The 27,812-nt window shown below is 40.5% G+C and overlaps 1 protein-coding gene across 2 annotated transcripts in view; it reads left to right on the plus strand.

Annotated features, from left to right (window-relative positions):
* Window positions 1–27,812, plus strand: part of IL4R (interleukin 4 receptor) — a 53,019-nt gene that overhangs the window by 17,300 nt on the left and 7,907 nt on the right. For both annotated transcript variants that reach the window (XM_072598034.1, XM_072598026.1), the window contains exons 2-8: window positions 4,751–4,854; window positions 8,370–8,511; window positions 12,759–12,931; window positions 14,156–14,310; window positions 21,626–21,788; window positions 22,995–23,094; window positions 24,497–24,575. In XM_072598034.1, the coding sequence (XP_072454135.1) occupies window positions 4,785–4,854; window positions 8,370–8,511; window positions 12,759–12,931; window positions 14,156–14,310; window positions 21,626–21,788; window positions 22,995–23,094; window positions 24,497–24,575 (882 nt within the window). In that variant the 5' untranslated portion in view covers window positions 4,751–4,784. The remainder of the gene's footprint in view (window positions 1–4,750; window positions 4,855–8,369; window positions 8,512–12,758; window positions 12,932–14,155; window positions 14,311–21,625; window positions 21,789–22,994; window positions 23,095–24,496; window positions 24,576–27,812) is intronic.

Raw genomic sequence — 27,812 nt, forward strand, 5'->3', positions numbered from 1 at the left:
AAATTAAATACAAAATAGATACAAAGTAGAGAAAAAGATGGACAGCTAGGGGGCACAGAGGATAGAGCACTAGGTCTAGAGTCAGGAAGATTCATCTTCCTGAGTTCAAATCTGGCCCCAGACACTTACTAGCTTTACTTACTACTTATTTTAACCCTGTTTGCCTCCATTTCCTCATCTGTAAAATGAACTGGAGAAGGAAATAGCAAAACACTCCAATATCTGCCAAGAAAACCCCAAATGCAGACTGAAAAATGACTGAACACCAAAAAAAGAAAATGCTGTTTCTCAAGTAGGGGCACTAACAGTTGGAAATGGAGTGGGTAATCACAATAGGCCCCCAGTAGGATGCAGCAGTTGAACCGAGTTTTGAAGGAAATCAAGCAGTCTGTGAAGTGAGGTGAAGAGAACGCATTCTGGGCATGGCAGATGAAAAGGCACAGAGGTGGGAAGCTGAATGTTTATCTAAGTGGGATCTATAGGTCAATTTGACTGGAAGGCAGAGGGCATGGAAGGGAGCAGTGTGTCATAATCCTGAAAAGGTAGGTTGGAGCAAGATTTTCAAAGCCAAGCAAAGAATGGGAGTGACTGGTGTTACATGTACGGGTGTTACATGATCAGACCTGTGCCTGGGAAGATGAATTAGACGACTGTGTGAATGTTTGATTGGAGTGGAGAAAGACTTGAGACAGAAGAGAAAACTTAGCAAGGGACTGGCTATAAGGAGAGAAGGAGAATGAGGAGCTGAGGCTATCACCAAAACCTAAAATGTCCTTCCTCCCTCTTTATGACTCTTAAATTCTTAGGCATCCTTTAAAGTAGAAACCACATGCCTCTTTCTTCAGGAAGCTTCTCCCTTCTCCTAACCCAGTAACCTTGTCCCTGTAATACTGACTGCTATGGTTATCTCAGTTGCTGTCATCCTTCTAGATTGCCTTACTCAATTGTAGAAACCATGATTTATCTAATCTTTGTACCTCCTGCAAGACCTTAGCACAGGTGCTGTCAAAAAATCACTTAATGCATATTTGTTGAATTGTACTGTATTGTGCATAGTACTGAGGTCAAAATTTTGGTACTTCTTCAGATTCTTTGAGACATTTTTTAAAAAGTGAGTCTTACCTTTCTCCACCTCAGTCAAAGTTTCATTGTATCTGATTATTCCTCAATGAGAACCAAGGTAGAGAGTCAGCTAGTTCAAGTTAACCATTAGGCCTATGGCCCTTTGCAACCTCAGAAGTATCTATGAAAGGACTAAGGAGGGGAGATAAAGGCTGATTCCACTCAATTAATAGCATTTATTAAGTGCCTCCTGTGTGCTGAGCACCATACTAGGAGTGGAAGGAAAGTAAAGGGAATCCAAGAATCCTAGAGTTATAACAGACCTCAAGGTCCCAGCCTCAGCTTGACCAGCCCTAGTAGAGAAAAACTGTCCATCTCTTAAGGCAAATCATTCTAGAGTCCCAATTTCCACCTAGAGAAAATTCTGTTTGGATTGGGGCAGGTGCTGAGAGGCTGTGAGGGGTAGGTTCATAGGGTCACAGATGCTGAGCTGGAAGGAATCTTAGAAGCCATCAGATCCAGCAGCCTGAGTTCTAACATCCTATGTTCTCAGGAGAGAGAATTATAGACTGAGAGCCCCACTACTTTACTTTAAGAAGAGGAAACTGAAGCCTAGAGAGTTTAAGAGAGTAATTTACTCAAGGTTTCACAGGTAGGAGGCAGAGCTGGTATTCAAAGCCAAGTCATCTGACTCTAAATCCTTTGTCCTTTCTACTACTCCGTATTACCTTCCTGGAGGTATATCGGGTGATCTAGGAGGACTAGCACCTCTGGTGTGAGGGCCTTTTCAGGACTGCTCCTCCCACCTTTGGTGTCCACCTTTTACCCAAGATAATGACTCCAAGAAGCTATGGCAGGTGTGGTGGCCACATCCTGGTAAACCATCTAGATAGAGAGGCTAAACCCAGGTTAAGGGTAACTGATAAGCCTCAAACCCACTGGTGAATTATCCACCCCAAGCATATGAAGACTTCCCCTGGCAGAATGGATGGCTGAAGCAGGCATCGTGGAACGCTTAGATTTTCACCAGGCACTGAAGTCACCAAGGTCATCCACTGCACCCCAGTCCATCACCTATTGTCCTGGCTTTTGTCTTGCCACTGGACTTCAGTGACTCTGGAACAGAGAATGAGGCTGATGACTTTGTGCAACTCTGCCTCACTTAAATCCAGTTCACAGGCAAATCAAGATATCATCCCGTGATGTCATTGGTCCTTTTGTAAAATGAAGGACAAGCAACCGTCAATTACCTTTCTGCTCTTGCATTCTAGTGCCATGTTACAAAGTCTTTTCCAGAACAAATAGAATTTTCAGTTCCGTTCAACAAGTATGTATTTTTTTAAAAATAAAATTAGTTATCTTCTATTTTTACATCATCAACATTTCTCTCTCCCCCTTCCCTCTTGCAGAAAGCAGTCCCTTATAAAAAGAATGTTCTAGAAGAGGAAGAAAGAAAAAAGTTTCCACCAGACTAATATATTAAAAAATACATCTGACTGTTCCACTCCATGGTTCCCCTCCACCCCCACCCCAGTTCTGCAAATAATGAGAAGAGGATGTTTTCTCCTCTCTCTTCTTGGGGACCAAGCTCAGTCATTATAATTTCATAGTATTCAGTGTCAATAGTTTTGGTGATATTCTCATTTATATTGTTATAATCATTATACATATTGTTTTCTTGCTTCTCCTTCCTTCACTTCCTATCAGTTCATATAAATCATTACTTGCTTCTCTTTATGCATCATATTCATTGTTTTTTTAAAGTACAATAACATTCCACTGCATACACGTGCTATGACTTGTTTAGCCATTCCCCAATCAACGAGCATCTATCCAGTTCTCTGCTACCTCAAAAAGGACTGGTATAAATATTTTGGAAATATATGGGGTCTTTCTTTTTATGATTGACCTCCTTAGTGTATATGCAAGCATGAATTAAATGATTTCCATGTGTACGGCATCAAGCAAAACTCTAGAAATACAAAGGTAAACAATGATATGGTCCCTGCCCTTACAGTCTATTGAGAGAGGGGAAAAAATACAACATATGCACAAATAGATGTAATACAAGACAAAGAATGATTTGAGCAAAAGAGAGATATGAAGAAAATAATCTAAGAAAATTTGAGGAAGGAGAAAACACTTTTTTTAGCTGGAAGGAATCAAAGAAGCCTTCATGGAGTAGGGCACCTGAATTGAACCTTGAAGAAAGAAGAATTTCAGTAGATGGAGATGAGGAAAAAGTATAGTCCAAGCACAGGGTCAGCCTGTGTGAGCAAGTACAGATGGCCAACTGATGACAAGATGAGCTCATAGAACATCCAGGAGGCCAGTTTCACAAGTGTAGAATGAGTGCAGGGAAATGATATAAAATGAGATTAGGGAGTTCAGTTGGAACCAAATGGCTTTGGAATTGGAGGTCCTGGATGCAAAAACCATCTTTGCAATTTAATTATCTATATAACCTTGAGTTGTGGGTTCAATTATTATCTTTACAAAAATGACTCCCAGATCTCTTTCTTTTTCTACCTGTCTTTTTTCTGTCTTTTTACTTGTCTGTCCTTATCTGTCTGTCTGTCTGTCTGTCTACCTATCTGTCTATCTACTCCTGTTCTGAGTTCTAGTCTAACTGCTCGTTATATAAGCACCTCAAATTTAATGACCAAAACAGAACTCGTTATCTTTCACCAAGTTTCTGCCAAACTTCCCTATTTTTCTAAGGGTATCCCTCTTCTGTCAATTACACAGGTCTGCAATTTCAGAGTCATCCTCAATTCCTTACCCCAAGAGCACCAACGTGGCACAGTGTATGTAGTGCTGGGCCTGGAGTCAGGAAGACCTGATTTCACATTCCACCCCAGACACGTACTGGCTGTGTGACTTTGGGCAATTCACTTAACCTCTGTCTGTCTCCTTTTCCTCAACTTTAAAATGGGGGTAATAATAGCACCTGTCTCACAGAGTTGCTGTGAGGATCAAATGAGATAACATTTGTAAAGTGCTTAAAACAGTACCTGCCTCATAGGCACTTAATGAATGCCTGTGAGCCTTCCGTACCTTACTCTCCCTCACCTTGTGTATCCAGCCACATGTTCCTTCCTCCACAACATGTCTTGTGATTGTCACCTTCTCTCACATGGCTGCCACCCTAGTTCAGGGGTTCATCCCCTCTCACTTGGGATATTGTGGCAGCCTTCTGACTCATCACTCTCATTCAGGTTTCTCGCTGATCCAACCCATGCTCCACATGTTTGCCAAAATGATATTCCTAAAGCAAAGGTGTGATTCCCCTGCTCAGTGAGCTCTAGTGCCCCCCTATCTCATCTAGAATCAAATAAAGACTTTCCTATTTAGACAGTTAAAAACCTTTCTCACCCTGACTCCAACCAGGCCTTTTCTGCCATTCCTCTCACATGACATTACTATGCCTTCTGCCCAGCACAGGCGGCTGATCCCTGTCCCTGGTATGCGCCTCCCTCGTCCTCATCGCCTCTTGGGATCTCTGGTGTCCTTGGAGGCACAACTGAAATTCCACCTCTTCATATGCCTTTGCTGATTCCTTCCAACTTCCATGCCTCTCCCCTCCCACTCACACCACTCCCCTGATTTTGCTTTGCTCCGCGATTCAGTGCACAATAGCGCCGTGGACAATCTAGGTGTTAATGGGAGTATTGTTTCATCTTGACAGGTGCAGATCTGATAGTCGCCCAAAGGAACATCCCATGGGACGGCTGCTCTCTGCTCCGGCGTTTGCCTTGTGGTGCCTCTTCCTGCTGTGGTCAGGATGGCCCAGTAAGTGTTAATGTTATTTAATTCAAGCCAGCATATCTAAGTTCACACCACTGGGACTAGGAGTGACTTTAGAGACAATTTCACTCAACTCCCTTATTTGCAGATTAGGAAACTGAAGTCCACAGAAGCTCGTAGGAAAACGAACCTAGAGCTGAAGGAGACTGAGACCATCTAACCCAACCTCCCCTGCCCCCATTATCTTATTGATGAAGAAACTGAGACCCCAGAAGGTTTAGTGACTTGTTGAAGGTCCCACAGGTAATAGGTGTCTGAGGCAGGATTCAGAGCTAGATCTCGCTTCCTCTAAATTGAGCATGGCCTGCCTCTGGGTACCACAACAACAACAGCAAAAAAAACCCCCAAAAACAATCCTACATAGGTCCATGGGCTACACCCAGGTAATAAGTGACAGAGGCATGTTAGGTGCATACCTGTGTGAGGCACCACGGTGGGTCCTTCAACACTATTGTTTCACAGTCAGTAAAGTTTGGACTTATGTTAGGAGATCCCCCCCCCACCCCCCCAAAAAGAATTCTTGTTTCATAGTTTCATAGAATTCCTAGAATTTCAGAGTTGGAATGGACCTCAGTGGCCATCTAATTCTACCCATACCTTATAATTATATTGTAACAGTTACATTCATGAACCACAATATGGTTATTATTCCCCAATTTGTAGGTATCTGCTTATTGCCAATTCTTTGCTATCACAAAAAGAACCTGCTAGAAATATTCTGGAACCTGTGGGGACTTTTTCTTGTCAATGGCCTCGTTGGAATATGTCTAATAATGGAATCTCTGGGTCAAAGGGTGTGGACATTTTAGTTACTTTATTTGCATAATTCCAAGTTGCCTTTGAAAATGGTTAGATTCACAACTCCACCAACAAGGCAACAATGTATCTATCTTCCTACAACCCTTCCCACATTAACAATTCTCATCTTTTGTCATCTTTGCCTATTTACAGGGTATGAGGTGAAACCTCAGGGTTGTTTTGATTCTCATTTCTATTATTAGATACTCATATCTGTTATTAATATTATTATTGTCAAGAGTATGTATCCCTAGTGGTGACATTTCCAGAGATGAGAAAAGAAACTTCCCTTTACCTGATCAACTACATACGGATGGTACATTCAACAACATTCAACATTCAACATTTATTAAGCAGCTCCTATGTGTTAAGACACTTTGCTAGGAGCAAAGGGAGATACAAATTAAATAAGACAAAGTCCCTGCCCTGTTAGTGATTTGAAGCGTTCTTTCATATGGTTATTTAAAGTTTACTTTTGAGAACTGTTTGTTTACATCATTTGACTATTTTTCTATTAAGGAATGAATTTTAGTCTCATACAAAGTCTTAGTGAAAATTTAAGCTTAAAGTTTTGGGGACACCACGTGTATATATGTTAACTGTTTATATTTCTTAGATGCCAAATCCATATCAGAGAAGCTTGATGCAAAGATTTTTTCCCCTATATTCCCCTTCTAATCCCAAGTGCATTAATTTTTTTTTGCAGTAACTTTTGTTTCACATCATCAGTTATCTGTTTTATCTTCTGTAATTTTATGTTCTACAATTGCCTCTTTTCCTTTAAATGCATGGAATAATACATGAGATGACAAAGGGGAAAAATGAGTTAGCTTCCTAGTAATATGAATGATATATTTTATGAAATGACTAAATAATTTGAATTTGCACTGTATATTTCCATTGAATATCAAAATATAGTTATCGAAATATTTTTATAAAAACAAGTTCATACACCCCTGGTTTAGAACCCCTGTAAGGAATCACCATTATAAGATGCCTGGCAATTGGTCATTCAGTCTCTATTTAAAGATTTCCAATGAGGGGAAATCCTTCACCTTTCTGGGATTCCACTTTTCACCTTTCCACTTTGGGACAGATCCAATTTTTAGGAATTTTGTACCTGATATCAAGCTTCAATTTGTCATATTCCACTTATTGCTTTTGATTTGGCAGAACAAGTTGGGTGCCTCATTTTGAAGCAGCTTGGTGTTCCAGGAAGAACTCTGGACTTGTAGCCTAGAGAGACCAGGGAATCATACTGGTTCCAACACTTAATGGTCACTTGACTTTGAGCAAGTGTCTGAGCCTCAGTTTGGTATCTGTGAAATAAAGAGGGTAGTTTTTGCAATGCCTACTATCTAGGATGGTTCTGAGGGAAGCATTTTGTAAACTTTACAGTGATGTGCATGTAAGTTGTTATTGTTCATGAACATATTTCAAGAAAAGACCCACATTTGATAGAGTTCAGGCACTTTCTTTGATTTTCATGAGTTTGGCAGAGGAGACCACAGCCCGATTTCTTTCAGTAGGTGTTCTTTGGCATCCTTGCCAATGAGTTCCCAAAGAGAGTTGGCCACCTCCCTGGGATGTCTATCAATCCCAAAGCTTTGGCTTAGGAATATTAAATGTGGGAGTATCAAAAGCCAGAACGTGTTGTGTCTTCATTGTGGGAGTCTGTAATCTGACAGAAACAGGCAGGAAGGCCTGAGCTTTGACTTCAGCCCTGCCACTGACTGGTTGTGTTGCCAGTTGGGCAAGTTGGTCAGGTCTCTTCCACGCTCTGAGTTTGTTTTCTTGCCTGTGCAATGAGTGGGTTGGATTAGGTTAAAGTTCTTAACTTTATTTTTTTTTTTAATTATCCATCCCACTGACAGCCTGGGAAAACCTATGGACCCCTTTTCAAAAATGTTTCTATAATGTATAAAGTAAAATATGTTGGATTACAAAAGAAACCAATTATAATGAATTATAAAATCTTTTAAATAATTCATAGACCCCAGGTTAGCAGCCCTTAGTTTGATAATTTTGACTGTACCTTTTCATTTAGCATTCTATGTTCATTTTTCATTAAAATTCCTCTTGGCCTATAACCTAGTTTCTCTTCCATCTAGACTAACTTTCTCCTGCCAGGCTCAGGCCTGTGGGTTTCTGCTAATTTACATAGATATCTTTAGGGGTCTAAAAATGGATTCTGGTTTCCCATCATTAGGATTTTTGTTTGTTTTGTTTTTTTTACTTTGTTTGTTTTTTTGGTCTAAGCCTTTGTTTAAGAGAAGACTGAAAGGGTCTGACCAGAATTTCCTAAGTTAGATTTCCATCAGTGGGAAGAACATGAACTGGTAGTCAAGAGACTTCTGTTCCTTTCCTATCTCTGACATTGGTTAGCTGAGTTGTTTTGGGTTAGTTCTCCCTCTCTCAACCTCAGTTTCTCCATTTGTAAAAAGAGAGGGCTCTTCCAATTCCAGCATTTTCTGCTTTGGGTTCTAAAGCTCCCTTCTTTCATCTCTCCATTTTCTGTCCCACACTTTTAGGATAATTTTAGATGTTACATTCTTTACTCTAGATTCTAAGTTCCCTTTCTAGCTCTAACATTTTATGAAATTTGCTCAAGAAGACAAATAAATCCTTGGAAAGCCCCAAAAGTTCTATCTTCCCTTTGTTAAAATCTCTCTGCTAATAGAGATTTTTCTTATTCTTCCTAGCAAGGGCAGACTTGAAGGTCTCCAATGTCACCTGCTACTCTGACTATGATACATTGATTAGCTGTGAGTGGAAGATGAACAGGCCGACCAGCTGCAGTTCTGAATTATGGATGTATTATGGTCGGAATAACGATAATTCATCGTAAGTGAAACTAACCAGCTGCATACAGTTCATTCAACAACATTCAACATTCAGCATTTATTATGCGACTATTATATGTGCTGGGAGCTAAGAGAGATACAGTTAAAATAAGATAAGATAAGATAGTCTAGAGGGGATAAGACAAGTCTATAGACAAAGGTAGGGCTAATCCAAATAAGACCTATGACATGATACCCCCTGGCTGAGAGTAATGCTGTCCTTCATCACTGGAAGTAGTGCAATACAGTGGACCTAGGTCCAAATCCACCTCTATTAGTTAGCCCTTGTGTGACCATGGGGAAGTTCCTTCTATCTGCCTCAGTTTGCTAATTTGGGCTTAGAAAACTATTCCTATTTTTCTATGGGCTCAGAGCTAAGGATGGTTTTTCTATTTTAAAATAAAGTTTTATTATATTTTAAAATGTAAAAATCATTCTTAGATGGGGGCATACGAAAATAAGTAGGGAGACAGATTTGTAGTTTGGCGACTATCCCTGTGGACCAAATCCATGAAATGAAAGGAGTAGACTAGATGACCTCTGAGGGCCATTCATCACTAGATCTATGACCTAAGGATAATAATAGCTAAGACTTAAATAGTGCTTCAAACTTCACAAAGCACTGAGCTGTCCTCCCTTCATGCCATTCTCTACCCCCACTCCCCCACTTCTGAGCTCCAGCTTACATGAATCACATTCTGTCCCTGCTCAGCCCCCCTTGTCCCCTGCTTTGCATTATGCAGAGTGATGTAGCTTTGGACAAACTCAGCTCTGAATACTTTACTGTATGTTTTCTCTGCCTTTAGATGTTTAGTCCTGGGTAACTCCCACCATATGAAGCCTGTGCTGGTCCAGAGGAGAGGAGGGAGGGGCAGATAGCACAATCTCAAAACGGCTGTTGACCCTCAGCCAGATGATTAGCAGAGAGAAAGAGAGAATACAAAGAATCTCAGAGCTGTCAGGGGCCTCACAGGCCAATCTAGCCTAATCCATACTTGAACAAGAATTCCCTTTATCAGGGGGCATCCTCTACCTTTTGAGATAGCTCATTCCATTTTTGGACAGCGATTTGGGGTGGGGGATGGGAGATGGGAGAAGCACTGATAGTATTTACTATGTGTCAAGTATTATGCTGAGGGTTAAGAATAGTCCCTGCCTTTAAGGAGTTAATATCCTAACAGGGGGAAGAGAACACATACAGTGGAATGGGGAGAAAGTAGGGAAAATGAACCAGCCCAAAAATGGTTCTGAGGTCAAAGTTCCAGTGAGAGGGGGAGGAATGGTGGATCAGGATGATGGCCAGAGGTAATAAATCATGGTTTAGAAATGGCAGCCAGAAGTGAGGTAGTTTGAGGAAAGAGAAACCAAAAGCTCACCTTCCCACCAGGGTGGTTCCAGGGGCTGAGTCCAAGAGGGAGTTGAGGGTGGGGGGTGGGGTGATGAGGGCAATGACTGGAGGGAGGGTAAGTAGGATGATTTGAAAATGGTGGCCAGGAAGCTCTAATCCTTAGGGAGATTTTCCATTCGTTCAGCCTAAATCTGCCTCTTTGTACCTTCCCTCTATTCTTCCTACTTCTGCCCTTTGGGACCTAGAAGAAACTCTTTAATCCCTCCCCTTTCTATTTAAGAGTCCTTTAAATATGTGACAATAACTATCATGTTTTCCCCTAGATCATTTAATCAATGCTTAAATAGCATGGTCTTTGAGTTTTTATAGAACTTTGCCTGGCTCTCCTTTGCCTCCCATTACATTCTGTTGTATCCTGTTTATTTGTGTCCATGCCATATCTCTCCATTAGACTGTACGCATTTTAAGAGCAGGAATTGTGCTGTCTGAATTCCGAATGCCTCATAAGGTGCAGCCTTGTCCATATTTGTGCTTAATAAATGCTCGTTGAATTGAGTGGCAAAGTTGAATCGGAAGGAACCATATTGATCATTTAGTCAAGAAAAGTGCTTTGTAAACATTAAAGGGTGACCCTTTAATTTTACACAAGAGGGAACTGAGGTCCAGAAGAGTTAAATCATTAGGTCAAGATCACATAGCTGGATTTATATAGCTCTGATGAGACTCAGACACAGATCTTCTGACTCCCGATACAGACTCATTGTACTGAAGGTGATATAACTTGTGGCAGTGCTTACAACCATGATAATAATCGCTGTAGCTAGAATAGACAACCACACTCTGGCCAAAACACATATTTTCCACTGAGTCTATACCCAACAATAAGTCTAGAGGCTGAGTCAAAAATCCCCTTGTTCAGAATGTGTAGGGAGTACTGAGTATTACTTCTAAAATAGGAAATAGTCTTTTCCCAGGGAGTGCATCATCCCCCTTTTGTGTGAGTCATAGAGCTAGAGTTAGAAGGGAGCCCCAAGCCAATCTGGTCCAGCCCCATCTTTTTACAGATGAGGAAACTGAGACCCATGGAGGTTAAATGCTTTGCCTGAGGTCACACATCTGTGTGTGTAAGCATCTAAGGTGAGATTTGAACTCAGGTCCTTTGGGTCAACTGATAGAACTAATACTCTTTCCACAGCTCTGCCTCAATTAGAAAATGTTCTTAATGTCTTGGAAAGATTATATATGTGGTTTCATGCAAGCTATAAAGCTTTCATCGTATTGCTCTCCAAACACAGGTGCTGACCAGGCACACCTGGGATTAAGTGTGGAGCTCAATTAAAGGCTAATTGTCACTATTGTAATCTCTGCCCTAGGTCATTCCAGCTGTTTAGGAGCTTTCTCGAAAGGGAAAAGGGAGAGACAAGATTTCTTAAGCACCTGCTATATGCCAGCACTATGCAAAGTACTTTACAAATATTATGTCATTTTATCCTTACACTTACTCTGTGAGTTAACTAGTGTTATTATTCTCATTTTACAATTGAGGAAACTGAGGCAAGCAGCAGTCTTAAGTGACTTGTGCAGGGTTACTCAGATAATATCCAATACCCAATTTGAACTCAAGTCTTCCTGACTCCAGGCCCAGGACTCTGTCCACTGTGCCACCTGACTGCCACAGACAAACCAACAATGTGGAAAACAGTCTTCTATTATAGCACATTTTAATTTACATCAGAGAAGACAGAAGTCTCAGTTCCAGATATCCAAAGTCTAGGGCTTAAGGGAATTGGGAAAAGAGAAGAATTTCAGGTGAAGGATACCACCAGCTTTCAGTTGCCAGTTAGTGATTGAGTAAGAATGCCTGGATCTTTGTCATTTCCACACCAAGGCAGTCCAAAAGACATAGATGAGGGCCACACATTTTATACAGATCCTAAATGAACTCTAATGCCCTTCTTGCTTCCAGCATCACTGGTGTGGGAAACAGCCAGGGTGGATGAATGAATGAGAAAACATTTAGTAAGGGTTTAAGATGTGCCCCGCACTATGCTAAGTGCTGGCAATACACATACAAGAGCAAGATAGTACTACTCTAAAGGAATTTGGATTCTAACAGGAGGACAAAACAACATATATAGGAGAGTGGTAGTTAGGGAAGGGCTTGCTTTGGTTTGGGAAATCAAAGGTATGGTAGATGGAGCCTTAGGGGAATTGATTGGCAGGCCTTCTCTAGTAGAGTTGGCCATTTAGATTTGGATATGGTTCTAGAGCTGGAAAGCAGTTGGAGGGAGGAGTAGGGAGAGAGAAGGGCAGGACGGCAAACTCACAGAGGCAAAGCCGATGGCAAGAAGATGGCCCAGATGGCATGTGAAGCATAGCTAGACTAAATGTAGCGTTCAGTCCCTCCCTTTGCCTTCCTAAGCAGGGAATAGCTACTAACGGCTTGGTACAAATAACTGGTAAAATTATGGACATATGAATGCAGCTTATATGTGAGGACTTGGATTTCATTTGTTACCTATTTGACCTTGGGAAAATCCATTACCTTAGCAAGCATCAGTTTCTTTATTACTTTCCATAAAACATGGGGGCTATAGATTATAGGATCATAAAATTAGAGCCTAAAAGAAACTCAGAATCCATCTAATTCTACTCCAGCATCTTCATTTTACAGACAAAAAAACTGAAGCTCATGGAGGTCATGGGATTTGTTCAAGGTCACACAGGTCATAAGCATCATTGGCAGGATCTGAACCCAGGCCCTCTGACTAATGCTCTTTCCACTGTGCTACACAGAGTTCCCTCATGAAAGGGCAGGGAATAGGAGAATTCTTTGCCTTCCAGTAGGCTGTGTCCCAATGATTTAAGATGACCAGATTCCTAAATCATGTGATTTGCAGGTTTCAGAAATGTAGTCCTAAGAACAAGGAAAACGGAGAGGCCACCTCATCTCTGGAGTGTGTGTGCCAAGCCAGAGTGGATGGCTTTGCAGTTGTGGATGACTACCATCTGAAGATTCAGTCCAACACACAGATCCTGTGGGAAGAACATAAATTCTTACCTTCTGAAAATGGTGATTATAAGTGGGGAGGGAAGGAAGGGGAAGCTTTGGATAAAACTAATTCCATGCCTCCTTGTTCTTTAAGTCACCTGCTTATGCCCAGACACATTTCTTAGGCAAAATGTGGTGAGAAATATGTCCTGATTTCTGCCTATAACCACTTTAATCTGGGGGGACGAGAGGGATGGTGGCCAAGATAATCTCTAAGTTTGCTTTCTTTGGATGATTGATGGTTTGATGAGGAAGTTCAAAAAAAGCAGGAACCAGGGCCACTGAGTCAAAAAATTACTTTCGGGGCCACTAGGAAAACCAGCCTGTATATGAGCTCTTTATGGGTGTTTTTGAAATGCTTGGTGTTTTTGTATGCTCTTGTCTTAGGCAAAAATTCTATTTACAGAGAAAATATGACTATAGACAAAGGATTTCATTTTCCTTTTTTGGAGCAGGTGTGGAATGATGGTCGATTCACATAAAGTTTTCCCATTTTGATACAACCACTTCACTTCTGCTCTTTTGTAATTAGGAGATACAGGTAGAGCTGGACCTGGGTATTAATCCCAGCTAATTTCTCCAGTCTTCAGTTTCCTCATCTGTAAAATGAGGTTGTTGGGCAAGATGACATTTAAGATCTTTTCCAACGTTATGACCCTTAGTCATCCTGAGAGAGGAGAAAGAGCACTAGATTTGGAGTTAAATCCCAGCTCTTTAGCCACCAAAAAATCACTTACTTCCCTTCTCTAGGTTTCAGTTTCCTCATCCATAAATTAGGGAATTAGAGTAGGTGATTTCCAAGATCCCTTTTTGAATCTTATGATCATATGCCTTATTTAGTCTTTAGTGGTCCTTTCTCCAAGCTGCTTCTGGCTATAGATTATGTGAGTGAGGGCACATGGCAAATGGACACCTGGAAATATTAGGGCATTCTATGCATAGACAACCTCTAAAAGTCTCCACCAATATACAATTAAGGGACTAGGAAGCCAGCTGAAACATGATTGATATTGGGCTGCTCAGTCAGGGAGGTAAAGGGGAGAGTTTAAAAATACAGAACAGAAGAGATTTCTGACCCACATTTCTATAAAATTGTAGAGCACTGAGACCAGTGGCATTTTACTGAATCCAGCTTAATGCCCAGAGCCCCTGGGAAGGGGCTGTGCTCTCTTGGGACTCCTGTCCTCCCTCCAGTGGATTCAGTTGGATTTACTAATATACTAATGAGTATTATTTTTCTGACAGTGAAACCAAGAACCCCAGGAAATGTTGCCCTCTCTTCAGGAATTGCAAAATACAACTTCATCTTGACTTGGAACAGTACTTACCCTTCAGACCACCTTCTGAGTGAAGATCTCCAATATATAGTTGAGATTCAGAACAAAGAGAATACCACCCCTGTAAGTACCCTGAAACTTTGGGGGCTTCTTCATTATCTCTGCCAGATAAATTCTATTGGACAAGTGACATATAACATCTCAAGGCACTCCAGAGGACATCCATCTCAGATCAGCTTTTCAGAACCAAAGTCATCTTAATATAGTAGGAAAAGTAGTAGCCTAGGAGTCAGAAGACTTGGGTTCTAGTCTAGCTATGAGACCTTGGGCCAAGAGTGGGGAACCTTCAATCTTAAGGCCATACGTGGCCTTCTAAATCTTTAAATGCAGCCTTTTGACTGAATCCAGTCAGTCACATCAGTCAAAAGGCCACATTTAAGGATTTAGAAGGCCACATATGGCCTTAAGGCTGAAGGTTCCCCACCCCTGTCTTGGACAAATCCTTTGGCAAAACAAATATCCCTCAGTTTCATCATCAGTGAAACAAAAGATTAGTGTTCTCTGGAATTTCATTAGGTGTTCAATGAAATGCTGGGTGTTACGTTGTTACAGATAAAAGAAAATGTGTTCTTAATTTTAACATAACTTTCACTTACCTAGCTTATATAGTGTGGTAAGTAAAGTATTTCCAAAATAGACAACATTTGCCTATTACACATATGCATTTATCTTAAAACTTGTTGGACCAAAACCTTGTCAGAATGGCCCAGTGGATAGAGAGTATTAAACTTGAGTCAGGAAGACCTGAATTCCTCAGACATTTACTAGCTATGTGACCCTGGGCAAGTCACTTATCCCTGTTTGCCTCAGTTTCCTCAATGGTAAAATGGAAATAGCAATAGCCCTTAAGCCATAGGGTTGTGTGAGATTTGTAAAGTGCTTAACACAGTAACTGGTGCATAGTAGGCTTTCTATATATGCTTATTCCTTTCCTTTCCCATGTCTCTCTGAACTTGCAAAGAACTCCACAAAAAATAACTGCTGTTATTGAAGGGAAATGGCACATATGCAAGTCCCCCAACTCTCAGTATTGACAACTCAAATATTCCATGTGTCTCAGTTTCACCAACAAAAAGTATTGTATTGTTGGCAAGAAAAAAAGTCATGGCTAGAGATTCCTACGATTCCTTCTGGCATCAAATTCTATGATCCTTTCTTTTATCCCTGTAGCCAGAGATTCCAGGACCATGGAGAACTCCAGGTATCATTTAGCAGAAATAATACTAGCTCACATTTATATAGCCCTGCACTTCAGGGTTTGCAACCTGCTTATAGAAGTCTTTGTTAGGCAAAATATGGTGGGAAGCATGGCCTGTTCTGTGCCCAGAGTCCCTTTGAGATGAGATGCCTATTAGGCTTCAAATGCTCTATTTTCCGAAGCGTTCTCAGCTCTTCCAGTGGGTTCCTCAAGAAGAAGGTAGACAACTAGGAAAGGAGATGGGCTTCCATTGTCCACATTGGACAATTATCTGTTTGCACTGTTTTTTCATCTTTTTCTTTTTTTCCTTATCTGATCTCAGTATCCACATCCACCTTAATATATGAGATACAGCATGATAGAATAACAACTCCTGTTTATTTAAGGCTAAAAGGTTTAAAGATGCTTTCTTCACAACAACCCAGGGAAGTGGTCTGTGAGACTGACTGAACTGTGCATCATAATTCAAATTTTGCAAAAATCCTTTACAGACATTATTGCATTTGAGTCTCTTGGCAGTCCTGTGAGACTGAGTATGTGTAAATGGAGGGGTGGAGGGGTGACAAGTATTGTTGCCCCATCTTGCAGTCAGGAGACTGAGGCTCATAGAGGGGAAATAAATTCCCCAGTTACATGGTTAGTATCAGAGGCTGAATTTGAACCCAAGCTTTCCTGACTCCAGGTCTAACACTTTACTCATTGTGCCATACCCTCTAATGCAAATATTTTTCCAATTTTATGGAAAACGAAACTAAGGTTCAGAGAGAACTTGGCCAGAGACACATAGCTAATAAGTGTTGGAGCCAGGGTCTGAATCCAGGTTCCTTTCTCTAGTGCTTTTCCCACTACTAAGCATCTCATATATATTATTAATCACAGTGATGTCTATCTAATGAAAAGATCATTACACTAAATGTCAGAAGATATGTATTCTAGTCTTGACACAAGCAGTGGTTAGTTATCAATCAGTATGCATTTATTAAGCACCAGGTTTTAAGCTAGGCACTGGTATTAAACATAAAAAGAATGAAACTATCTCCACTCACAAGATGCTTCAATCTTGGCCAAATTGTTTTCCCTTCTAAACCTTCAGTTTCTCCTAGAAGACTTCAAAGTCTCAGAGTCCCAATATTTCTATGAAACCAGTTTTCCCAAACTACCACTTGTCACAGTCCTTAGAAATGGTTGTCTTTGGGGCGGCTAGGTGGCCCCGGATTTAGGAGGACCTAAGTTCAAATTTGACCTCAGACATTTACTAGCTGTGTGATCCTGGGCAGGTCATTTCACCCCAACTGCCTCCAAAAAACAAAACAAAACACCAAAACGGAAATAGTTGTCTTCTGAGTCAGTTCAATAGGAAGTTTTTAAGTACCTTTCATGTTTCCAAGGTTCTGTTCCAGGCTTTGGAAATACAAAGACAAAAACAAAATACTCCCTGCTCTTAGGGTGATTACATTTATTCAAAGGAATTTTTTTGGAAAATATAACTGATTCCATCTTGTTTTATATCCTCCATTTTTCTAAGTGTTGTCCTTTATGAACTACAAGAAGAGCTGCAGCAGCTGGTATCCTTCAGTGTCTTCTTTACTCCTTTTATCAGTACAAAAAAGATTTAGTTGTTAAAAGAGAGGGATTCCAGAGTCCTTAGATTATCCTCCCTTGTCTAGACTGGTAGGCACTTCTCTTTGATTTAGTGAAATTAGCTGTACTCAGAAGATAACTCCCTTATTTCCTGTAGCAAATAATAGAAATTTTTTCTTTAACAAATATACTTTTTTCTTTGTATGAACATCTATATTTTAATGACTAGCCATCTTTTTTTTTCTTTTATTCGTGTAATGTATAAATATTGCTTGGTTATCTTTCATTCTCAAAGAGGACCAAAATGACCACTACGTTGGGGTCAAGGTACAAGGTGTCCAATTGTGGCTGATCAGACCAAAGGAGCTAAGAAGGCTCTACCACAGGTCAGCACAAATTGTTCATATGAGCATGTGGAGTGGAGATGTCTTAAAATTTGCACATCTCACATTTCTTTTGAGCTACTGTAATTCTGCTTTCACTCATAGAGTAAAGTACCTTCTTTGATGGGGGCATGATAAATATTGTTTACTGAATTGCGAATGACACATTCCCCATCAGTGGCTTGTTGAGAACACCACCCTCTGAGTGCAATAAAGTCCATCGTTTATTTGCACTAAATTATTGGCTTTAGCTAGTCATATTTATAATAAAACTCATGAGACATCTTCTACAAGGAAGAAACAACAACGTATTCACTGATAATACTATAGATGGATGGATAGAGAGAGAGAGAGAAAGAGATAAGTAGACATAGAATTGCTGGTGAGGATGAAGAAAGTCTATAATAGGAGGTAGTACTTGAAGGGGACTGGGAGGAGGGAGATTATTCCAGGTATGAAGGACAACCTGGGCAAAAGTATGGTTTATAAGACTTAGAGCTGGAAGGGGACTCAGAGATTACCTAGTCCCACACCCTCATTTTGCAGATGGAGAAAGTAAGCCTTGGAAAAGGGAACTGGTCTGGAGAGTTAAGCAGTAAGTAATTAATGACATAGGGAATGGTGCCCAGATAGAAGTGCCACACCCTATCTCTGCTCAGTAGCTGGTCTGCAGTCTGATTTTTTTCTTTTCCTCTTCTCTACTTGCTATTTTTCAAAAGTCTGTCACCCCTCATCTCTCCTCTGGTATTTGGCATCAGTCTGTAGGCAAGAAGCAGCATCCTCAAAAACAGTGCACATTGATGGAGTACAAAAGTTAGCACAGCTGTGAATCAGAAGGGGCAGGGCAGCCAGTTAGGTTTCAGAAGGATGCAAATGGGGAGAAGCAAGTTGTCATTAAGAGACCAAGTGGGGGATCTGCAGGAACTGGGGAGTGGAGGGCAAAGCAGTCAGGAAATGGTTAACAAGGAAAGCCTCTACTGAGGCTGCTTTTATCCTGTCAGGCCACTTAGAGCTAGTCCTTTGGGACTCTGCATGTTTGTAAGCATATAGGAGAGATGGCCCCTACCATCAGACCATAGAGAGTGTATGAGGGGGGAACACACAGAATCCAGACACGGGATCTTCTTTGCTCTTAAAATTAAAACAAAAATAGCCCCCTAACTTTGTTCTATTTTAAAATTTTTCCTTCAAATACAAAGTAATAAAAAATGAAATAATCCCTGATTTTCCCAGACTCACTTTGATTTACAAGACAAATAAAGCCTGTTCCAGCTTCCTTGTTTTCTTTTTTTAGTGGATGATTCTTTTTTGCTCTACTTTTGTTATTTTCACACACATACTCACACATACACATATACACATACACGTATATATATGTATACATACATGCATACATACATGTATGTGTATACACATGGTTTCCCACTCCTCTACATGGATTGCTGCAGTAGGCTCCCCAAATCTCATTATTTCATTCTCCTCTCATTGTGGATCTCTGTCACTGTCATGTTATTAAGCCCTAGCAGTCATTCCCTATAGGAAAAGCCTGGTCTCAGAAATAGTGTCCTGAAAGGATGAATCTCTTGCTGGACCAAAGGTCCTAAGTCATCATGGAGATTAGGGTTTTAGGACAAACTAACTTTCTTTCATAGGTACAAAAAGTACTTTCTTTCATAGGTACAAAAGATGCACCAAAAGGCACAGTACATTGCTCTTTCCAGCCACTGTTCTAACAGGCTGTGCCCCAGGAGGAAAACACACACACACACACATACACACATACGCACACATGCACCCCAGATCACAGGAATTTAGCTGTCTCATTGAAGAAGGCTCCAGATCTTCTGGCATTCCGTGACTGCTTCTAGAAAGTGGTTTTAAACAAAAAGCAATGTAAACGATGTTCGCTGCTCCTCTCTCTTTATATCTGTTCACCAAACGCACAGCCTCTGTGTGGGTGGAAATGCCAGTGCCTCTGCCTGCCGAGTGAGTGGCCACACCTGTTCCCTTCCCACTTTGGGGAGAGGGGGTGTTCGGCTGCATTGCCTTCCTGCTCTACTAAGACCCACTACCCACCATACATTGACCACACCTTATGAACAGCATGTGCCCACACTTTCTATAGTAACAAACAGGAACTTTATGCAAAGTTGCTCCTTTGGTAATACTCTGAAATAATTCAGGAAAGAGGATTGTAGAGAATAGATTTTAAGTCTAAATGTTAGTCAAAAATGCAAGCAAAATCCCAAGACAGTGCTGAAGCAGTATGAGTGCTGGACTCCCAAGATAGTTATAATTGCGTGAGATTTTGCAAATCTTATCTGAACGCTATAATTGTTGTGATCGTGATCAGCACGCAAAGAGAGAGGCAATAATGATAAGATGACGTAATGGCACTTTCATCTCTAAGTCCTTTAGCCTGGGAATGTGATTTCTAAACTTCAGAAATACAAAAGAAGTTAATAGAACTGCAATATAAACAAGCCATATACAAATTATGAGATCAGAGGATTTAGAACTTTGGAGGGGCCTTAAAAGTCTAGGAAAAATCATTGAACATAGAGGACCTGAACCAGAATCCTGGTTCTGCCGCTTACCTTAGGCTAGTCTTCTTGAGCTCTCAGTTTCCTCATCTGTACAATGAGGGTGTCATGCTGTCTGACTTCCAGTGTCCCCCAGCTCCAAATCTATGGTTCTGTGATAGAGGTTACCCCCACTTGTTTTACAGATGAGGAAACTAAGTTCCAAGTGACGTACAAAGGTCATATAGAGAATGCACGGCAATCTGAGTTTCAAGCCCAGGTCTCCTAACTCCATGCCTGCTGTTCTTTCTATAGTATCCATATTCATGATGATTTTTAATGGAATTTTGCCAACAAACCTATAATTTACAGTATTCTATGAACCTAAATAGTCAGTAAACATTTGTCATGTTTACTGACGGACACTATGCTAGGTGCTGGAGAAGCAATTATGATGGCATTGGGATGGGGAGTCCTTGCCCACAAGGAGCTTAGAGTTTAATAGGGAAAGATAATGTACAAGAGAAAGCTAAAAAAAAAAAAAAATGAGGGATGGGGAAGTACCTGACCCCAGATCATGGTCAAAGAATTCCAAAGAGAAGTCCCAGAATTCTCTCAGCCATGTGGGAAATGAAGAGATGTCTGAGGAAATTTCTGCCCTGTCTCCTCTGCTTAAATGGAAGAAATAGCTGTCCAAGAGATAGCTAAGTGGCACAGCTCATAGAGTGCTAGATGGATACTCATTAGCTGTGGGACTGTAGGCAATCCTTGGTATAATAATTTATTCTCTCTCCACCTGTTTCCTCATCTGTAAAATGAGACAACTATGCCCTTATAGGGTAATAGGTGTCAATTGTTTTTTCCAACTTTAAAGCATATATAGATTCTTACTATAATTATTTATTATAAATTAATTTATTATAAATTAATTATTTACTAAAATATATTACTATAATTATTTTTATTGTTGTAACTCTTATTATCTCCTGGGGTAGCTAGGGCTCTCAGTAAGCAATGTTTTATCTTTAGTACCCTTCCATCTCATAGAAAACACTGTGGAATAACAGAAAGATTTCTGGATTTAGAGTAAGATGATTTGAATTCGTATCCCAGTTCCACTACTGACTGCTATGTGATTTGGGGCAAATTACTTCACCTCTCTGGTCCTCATTCTCCTTATCTGTAAAATAAAATGAGGGCAACTGGGTGGTGCAGTGGATACAGCCCTGGATCTAGAGGCAAGAAGACTCATTTTCATCAGCTCAAATCTGACCCCAGAAACTTACTAGTTGTGTGACCCTGGGCAAGTCACATAACCTCTTTTTCCTCAGTTTCCTCATCTGTAAAATGAGCTGGAGAAGGAAATGGCAAACTACTCCAGTATCTTTGCCAAGAAAACCCCAAAATGGGGCCACAGAGAGTCAGACATGACCAAAAGCACCCAACAACCAAAATGAATAAACTGGACAAAAGGATTTCTAAGGTCCCTTCCGGATATAACTGTATAATCCTTTGGTCTCTTTTCCGTACCTTTCTCTTACCATCCAATGCTGTTTCCTCCATGTCCCTGTGGCCATAGTCATTTTCCTTGACCCTGCTACTCATTGGTCATAGACTGAGTACAGTAGTTCCCTGCAGGGCTAAGGCAGAACCACAGTGGAGATAGTCTTCTGATTGCTTATGTTTACTTCCAGCCTATCCAAAAACAGACCGAAGGAATCTCCAACCTGACCATCTTTGCTTCCCAACTGGAAAATAAAAGCTTCTACACTGCTCGAGTGAAGTCAAAAGTTTCAGGCATGGTAGGTTACAAAGGACCATGGAGTGACTGGAGCCACACCATCGAATGGTATAATGGTGAGTGGTCAGCATCCAAGCATTAGATGACTTTGAAGGTGCTGATATTCGAGAATTGGTTACACTGATACAAAGGGCCAAGGGGCTCCCACAAACGTCCAATGACTTTTGAAGTGAGCACCTTCAGAGAAATCTACCCCCTTCTGAACTTTCCAATATACAGTTTTGGTTGTTGAGCTAGAAAAGACCTTGAAAGTCATCATCTGGTTCAGTCCTCCGATTTTATGGGGAAAGAGACTCCAGCCCAGAGTTGAAATGATTTCCTTAAGGTTACACAGACAAGTGGTGAAACCCAAATTTGAACTCAGGGCCGCTGACTCCAAATTTAATGTTCTTCCCACAACTCCACCCAGACAATTTTATTTTGTGGTCCAGTAAAACTGGACCATTTGCTTGCTGTCTCTACCACACCATATCCTCAAGCACTGATTTTTTTTTTTTATCCTGGATGTCCCTCATGTCTACAATGTTCTCCCTTTTCATCTCTGCATCATGAAATCTCTTGCTTCCTTCAAAATACAGCTCAGGTTTCCCCTCCTAACCCTTTCAGTTCTTATTTCTTTCCCCTCCACCAAGATAATTTTGTATTTGCTTTGTTCATATTATGTCTATCTGTGAAACTGCTATCCACACTGCTCTCCAGCTGTTTGCCCAGGGCAAGGATTGTCTTGTTTTTGTCTTTGTGCCTATCGCAGTGCTTGGCACATAATAATAGGGGTTGGGATTTGACTTCACTGGATAGGAGAATCCTGGGTAAGGAAATTTCCTCCACTCATAGTTTGACACATTCTCTGCAACTTCTAATCTCAGAGAGTTTTTTGGGGAAATTGAGGGGTTAAATGACTTGACCAGAATCAAACAGCCAAGGTCCTCCCAGCTTTGAGGCTAGTTCCCAATCCATTATACCACACTTCTTCTGGCACATAGTAAGCACTTAATACATCATAAAAAAATATATTCATCCATCTGTTCTTTGATTCACATGAGTAGGCACTCAAAAAATGAGTTGATGAATTGAATTGGAGACATTAGATTATAAGCTCCTTGAGGATAGGAACTGTCTTTTGTCTTTTGTTAAGCCCAGCACCTGGCACATAGTAGGCTCTTAATGAATGTTTATTGAATTGAACTAGTCTATTTCAAAAAATTCCCAGCTGAAAAATCTATAACAAAATGTAACATTGTGATGGTCTCTTTCCTTCCTAGAGTATGAAAAACCTTTACTGAGTGGCCTGGAATTGGGGGTGCCCATTTTCTGCGTCTTGATCCTTTTTGTTAACTTGCTGTGCTATTTCAGTGTCATCAAGTAAGTACAGTTTTGTCTCATATTAGTTTAGTCAGCAGACTTCCTAGGAAGCCAAATAGGAGCCATATTAGGATAAGAAATGTGATGGTGGTTACTTAGGTGGTTGATTCTACCACTGTCATCTCTCTCTTGTCTCTCCTTCTTTCCACTCCAGTCTCTAGCCTCCTAGGTTAGGCCTTAAAATAACCTTCTCACTCATTTGCTTGTTCCTACTCTCTCTCCCACCCCTACCTGCCCCACTCCAATCCATTCTTCATGAAGGTGCTAAGTAATTTCCTAAGGTACAGGTTTGACCATGTCACTTCTCTGCTCAGAAATCTTCAGTGGCTCCCTATTCCCGCTAGAATTAAAACATGAACTCCTTAGAACCTTATATTTAAGGTCTTCCACAGTCAACTTACTTTTTTAGTTTATCATCTCTCATCCTAATATCTCCAGCACTTGTTTATGGGCTTGAAATGTATTATGTGCAGGGTTGAATTCACACTCAGTAAAGTCACTTCCTTTCCACTTTGGCAAATGAATGACACAGAAGGGTTGTGTCTAAGGTGAATCATAGTTAGGGTCATGATGATAACAGAAAGATGCCTTGTTGGAGTTAACAGTCTTGGTTCTATTTCTGGTTCCACCATTTAATAGATAGGTGATATTGATCAAGTCATATCACTTCCTTTAGCTTCAGTTGTCTCATCTACAAAATGGAGAGACTAATCTCTCCAGGTTGTTTTGGGGAAAGTGCTTTGTAAACCTTAAAGCACTATAGAAATAGGAATCATATGCAAAAACATTCATGATTGTTTTATCAGAATGAACTTTTCTGGAGCAAATGGGTCTCTGTCAAAGGGCCTGATATCTCTTTTTAATAAATATTTCTTTAGCCTGGAAAAATATAAAGAATATGAGTCTAAACTTCAGGTGAACCAGGTTCCAGTCATAACCCTGTCACTAAATGTCTTTGTAACCCTTGGTACATCATTTCCCCTGACCCTCAGTTTCCTCCTTGATAAAATGAGTATTTTATAAGAAGGTTTGAAATGTTTGATCTCCAGGGTCCCTTATGTGGCATGGTGTAGTGGAAAGAATGCTGAATTGGGACTTAAAAAACTTGGGTTCAAATTTGACCCTGGTGACTATGTGATCTTGGGCAAGTTCATCTTTGAATCCCATGAACTTGTAAGGCCTCCACCCATTTTTCCAAAGCTTGACCCTTGAGGGCTCACTGTGGAAGGATTGCCTAGGTGAGAAGGGATCAGAGTCCACAGGTATTCTTGATACTTTCTCTCCTTGATTCCTTATGTTTTTCTCTGCACCAACTCCAACAGTTTTCCTGGAGGACGTTCCCTTCTCTCACCCCAAACTGTCTGACTCATATGACAAACACTAGAAACTTCTTGTTTTACAGGATTAAGAAAGTGTGGTGGGACCAGATCCCCAACCCAGCCCATAGTCACTTAACTGCCATCATTATTCAGAACCAACAGGTAGGTGACTCTGAAGACATCCCACATCAGGATCACATCAGCTCACTCTCAATTCTCTGTATCAGTGTTTTGAGTAGTAGCATAGGTAATTCAAAGATAATAGTATTTTGGAATGTGTGTATGATTTAATTTCTTCCCCAGTAGATTTATTTACCTTCATTAGTATGTTTTGCTTAAGCCAATACTAACATACGTCAGTAACTACTGATCCATACACCTACTTTCTTATCTCCATAAAAGCTTTATGAGAATGACCTATATGCATGTGGAGATTATCAATGATGAAGTACAAGAAGAGAACAGAAAGCAGGCGTTCATAAACACTCTTTTATGGCAGATTATTTCTTTACAATTCCACAACTGATTGAAAAGTATAGAGAATACAAAATATCATTGGATTTATTGTTTGTTGATTATTTTTTAAAAAGTACTGGCTTGTGGAGAGTTGTAGTTGTTTGGGTGGAGGTTGGAGTTCTGAAGTTGTTCCCACTGCTGCGTGGGTGGGGGCATTCATAATCTTGGAGGGAAGTGGAGGTGAGACCCAAGGCTGTGGTTGGGTTGAGGAACTTAGAGAATTGCTAAAATGAGTTTAGAGAAGCAAACTCCCAGTGGCTTCCTAAAGCAGATCACAGTGGGACTTGTTAGAGTAAAATTAAATTCTAGAATGGATCACCAAGGTATCCTGGCTTGCCTGGACAGTTCTGGAACAAACAGAAGAATATGTAAACGGACAACTGAGGAATAAATATATGTATTTATTTGAAGAAACAATGACCCCTGGTCCATAGATCACAGGTTTAGAACTTTCGATGACCTCTAAGGGCCCTTTTAACAGCCCATCAGCTCAGCCCCCACAGCTGTTATTGAGGGGGAAAAGTTATTGCAGAGAGGGGATCTACTTTCTTCTTTACCACTACTAGATGCTATTGAATTGTGGTGTTGGAGAAGACTTTTGAGAGTCCCTTGGACAGCAAGGAGGTCAAAGCACTCAATATTTAAAGAAATTAATTCAGGCTATTCATTAAAGATCAAATACTAAAGCTGAAACTTAAATACTTTGGCCACATAATGAGAGGACAGGACTCATTGGAAGAGACCTGATGTTGGGAAAGGTTGAAAGCAAAAGGAAAAGGGAATGACAAAGGGTGAGATGGAGAGGTCATATCATGAAAATATCAAACATCAAGACATAGTGGAGGATAAAAGGGTCTGGCATGTTTGGTCCATGAGGTCACAAAGAGTTGGACAAAAACCAAATTGAAGAATAACACTGAAACAGTATTTTCTTTTCTGATGTTTCATAGTTGTGTGGAGGTGACTTATCTTTTTTTTTATCAAGAAAAATTTATTAAAATGGAGTTTTGGCCAACTGTCATGTTTAAGAAATTCGCATTAGAACCCAGTTTTTACATTTTACATTAATTCACTATTCCTTTTCCCCATCAGGACGATGAGATTTCACTAAGGAATTAATGACAGGCTCCAGTACGTACACAAATACAATAAGTAATCATTTTTAATACAGTACATGTCACATCATAAAACAATTCCAGCTTCTGGTCATGTGATGCTTCTTTTAAAACCTTTACAATATAGACCAACTAATCTTTTAACATTAACCAACTGAGAAAAAAATAATAATGACTATGTATGCTAACCTTATAAGCCTTTGACCTGATTATCTCCAAACTATTACTAAGAATTAAAGGACCCTAATATATTGTCGTTAGTCTAAAATCCTAAGCATAATAGCCTAAGTTTTGCACTTAACCTCTGATGTTCCCCTATCTATTATTTAATAGATCTGATATTATGCTTACAAAATTTTTGATTATAGGAAATTGCCACTAAGAGTAGGGACATTTCAGGGAAACAACATCTCTCTAACTTCATGTCAATTCCACACAGGAGTAGATCGTCAACTGGCATTCGGCCAGGCTTATAGTCTGCCAGGTGTCAGTAGGGAAATTGAGTCAGGAGAATCCTACCTCAGCTCAGGGTGAACAGTCATTTTCACAACCTTCCCATGAGATCACCCCTGTTTGCGGTTCATACCAGCATCTCATAGGCTCGCCAGGGGATCAGTGACTCAGATGTCCTTTCTTATTATCCACACCTGGAGTTAGACTCAGAAGAACAGTCAGTTAATAGTCCCATAAAATCTTAAAATAGCAGGCTTCAATGATCAGTTTCAGATATGACTATAATTTCCTATTGACTAAGGAACATCTTTATTTTTTTTAAATTTTAAATTTTCAACATTCATTTCCACAAAGTTTTGAGTTTCAAATTTTCTCCCCATATCTCCCCTCCCCCACCCCAAAACGCCTTGCATTCTGATTGCCTCTTCCACCAATGTGCCCTCCCTAACACCCCTCCTTTCCCTTATCCCCATCTTCTCTCTTGTCCTGTAGGGCAAGATAAATTTCTATACCCCATTATCTGTATTTCTTATTTCCCAGTTGTATGCAATGGAGGTGACTTATCTTGAAAGGTAGTCCAATGGTTTAACCCTTACCCATGGCCAGCATATGCTGGTGCACCATCATTCAGACTGGGTGTGGGATCAGGATGCAGAGAGATCAGGTTGTGAAACTTGGGTTGCTGCAAAATGCCAAAATCCAAGAAATTGGCATGGATCAGGAAGGCAAGTACAGGACCATATATTTCAAACCACCTAGATCAGTAGAAAATCAGTGGAGAAGCTACAGGGAAGGTCCATGAACTGAGTCTTTGTCTGAAACAACCTGGTTCTTTAAGGGGTTGGGGATCAGCCTTGAATGTGTACTGATGGGTCAGCATGGAATGATCATAGATCACCTCTGTTGTGCCCCCTTCTAATGATAAAGCTTAGACAAAGTTGGGGGAAAGAGAAAGAACACAAAACCCAGCAGGTCCTACCAAGCTGGAAAAGTTTTGAATACATACTTAGCACCTAACTATGTGCCTGTCATTGGAGAACAAGCCTTCATGAGAAGGTTGGTCATCAAGTGAATTGGTTTGGCCAAAATCTACTAACCAAGACTGTTTACTAACATGTGAATAGTTTGTAATTTTCACATCAGGGAAGAGAGGACCCACACTCAGAAAGTTAAGGTATTGTACTAGTCTAGATGAGAGATAACTAGGGCTAGAACTAGACTGGTAGTTATATAGTAGAGAGGAAGGGCTATAAGCAAAAGGTGTCATGGAGGTTGAAAGGACAAGATTTGGCCATTGAATAAATATGTGGGGTGA

This window comes from Notamacropus eugenii, chromosome 1 (assembly GCF_028372415.1).
Source record: "Notamacropus eugenii isolate mMacEug1 chromosome 1, mMacEug1.pri_v2, whole genome shotgun sequence".
NCBI lineage: Eukaryota > Metazoa > Chordata > Mammalia > Diprotodontia > Macropodidae > Notamacropus > Notamacropus eugenii.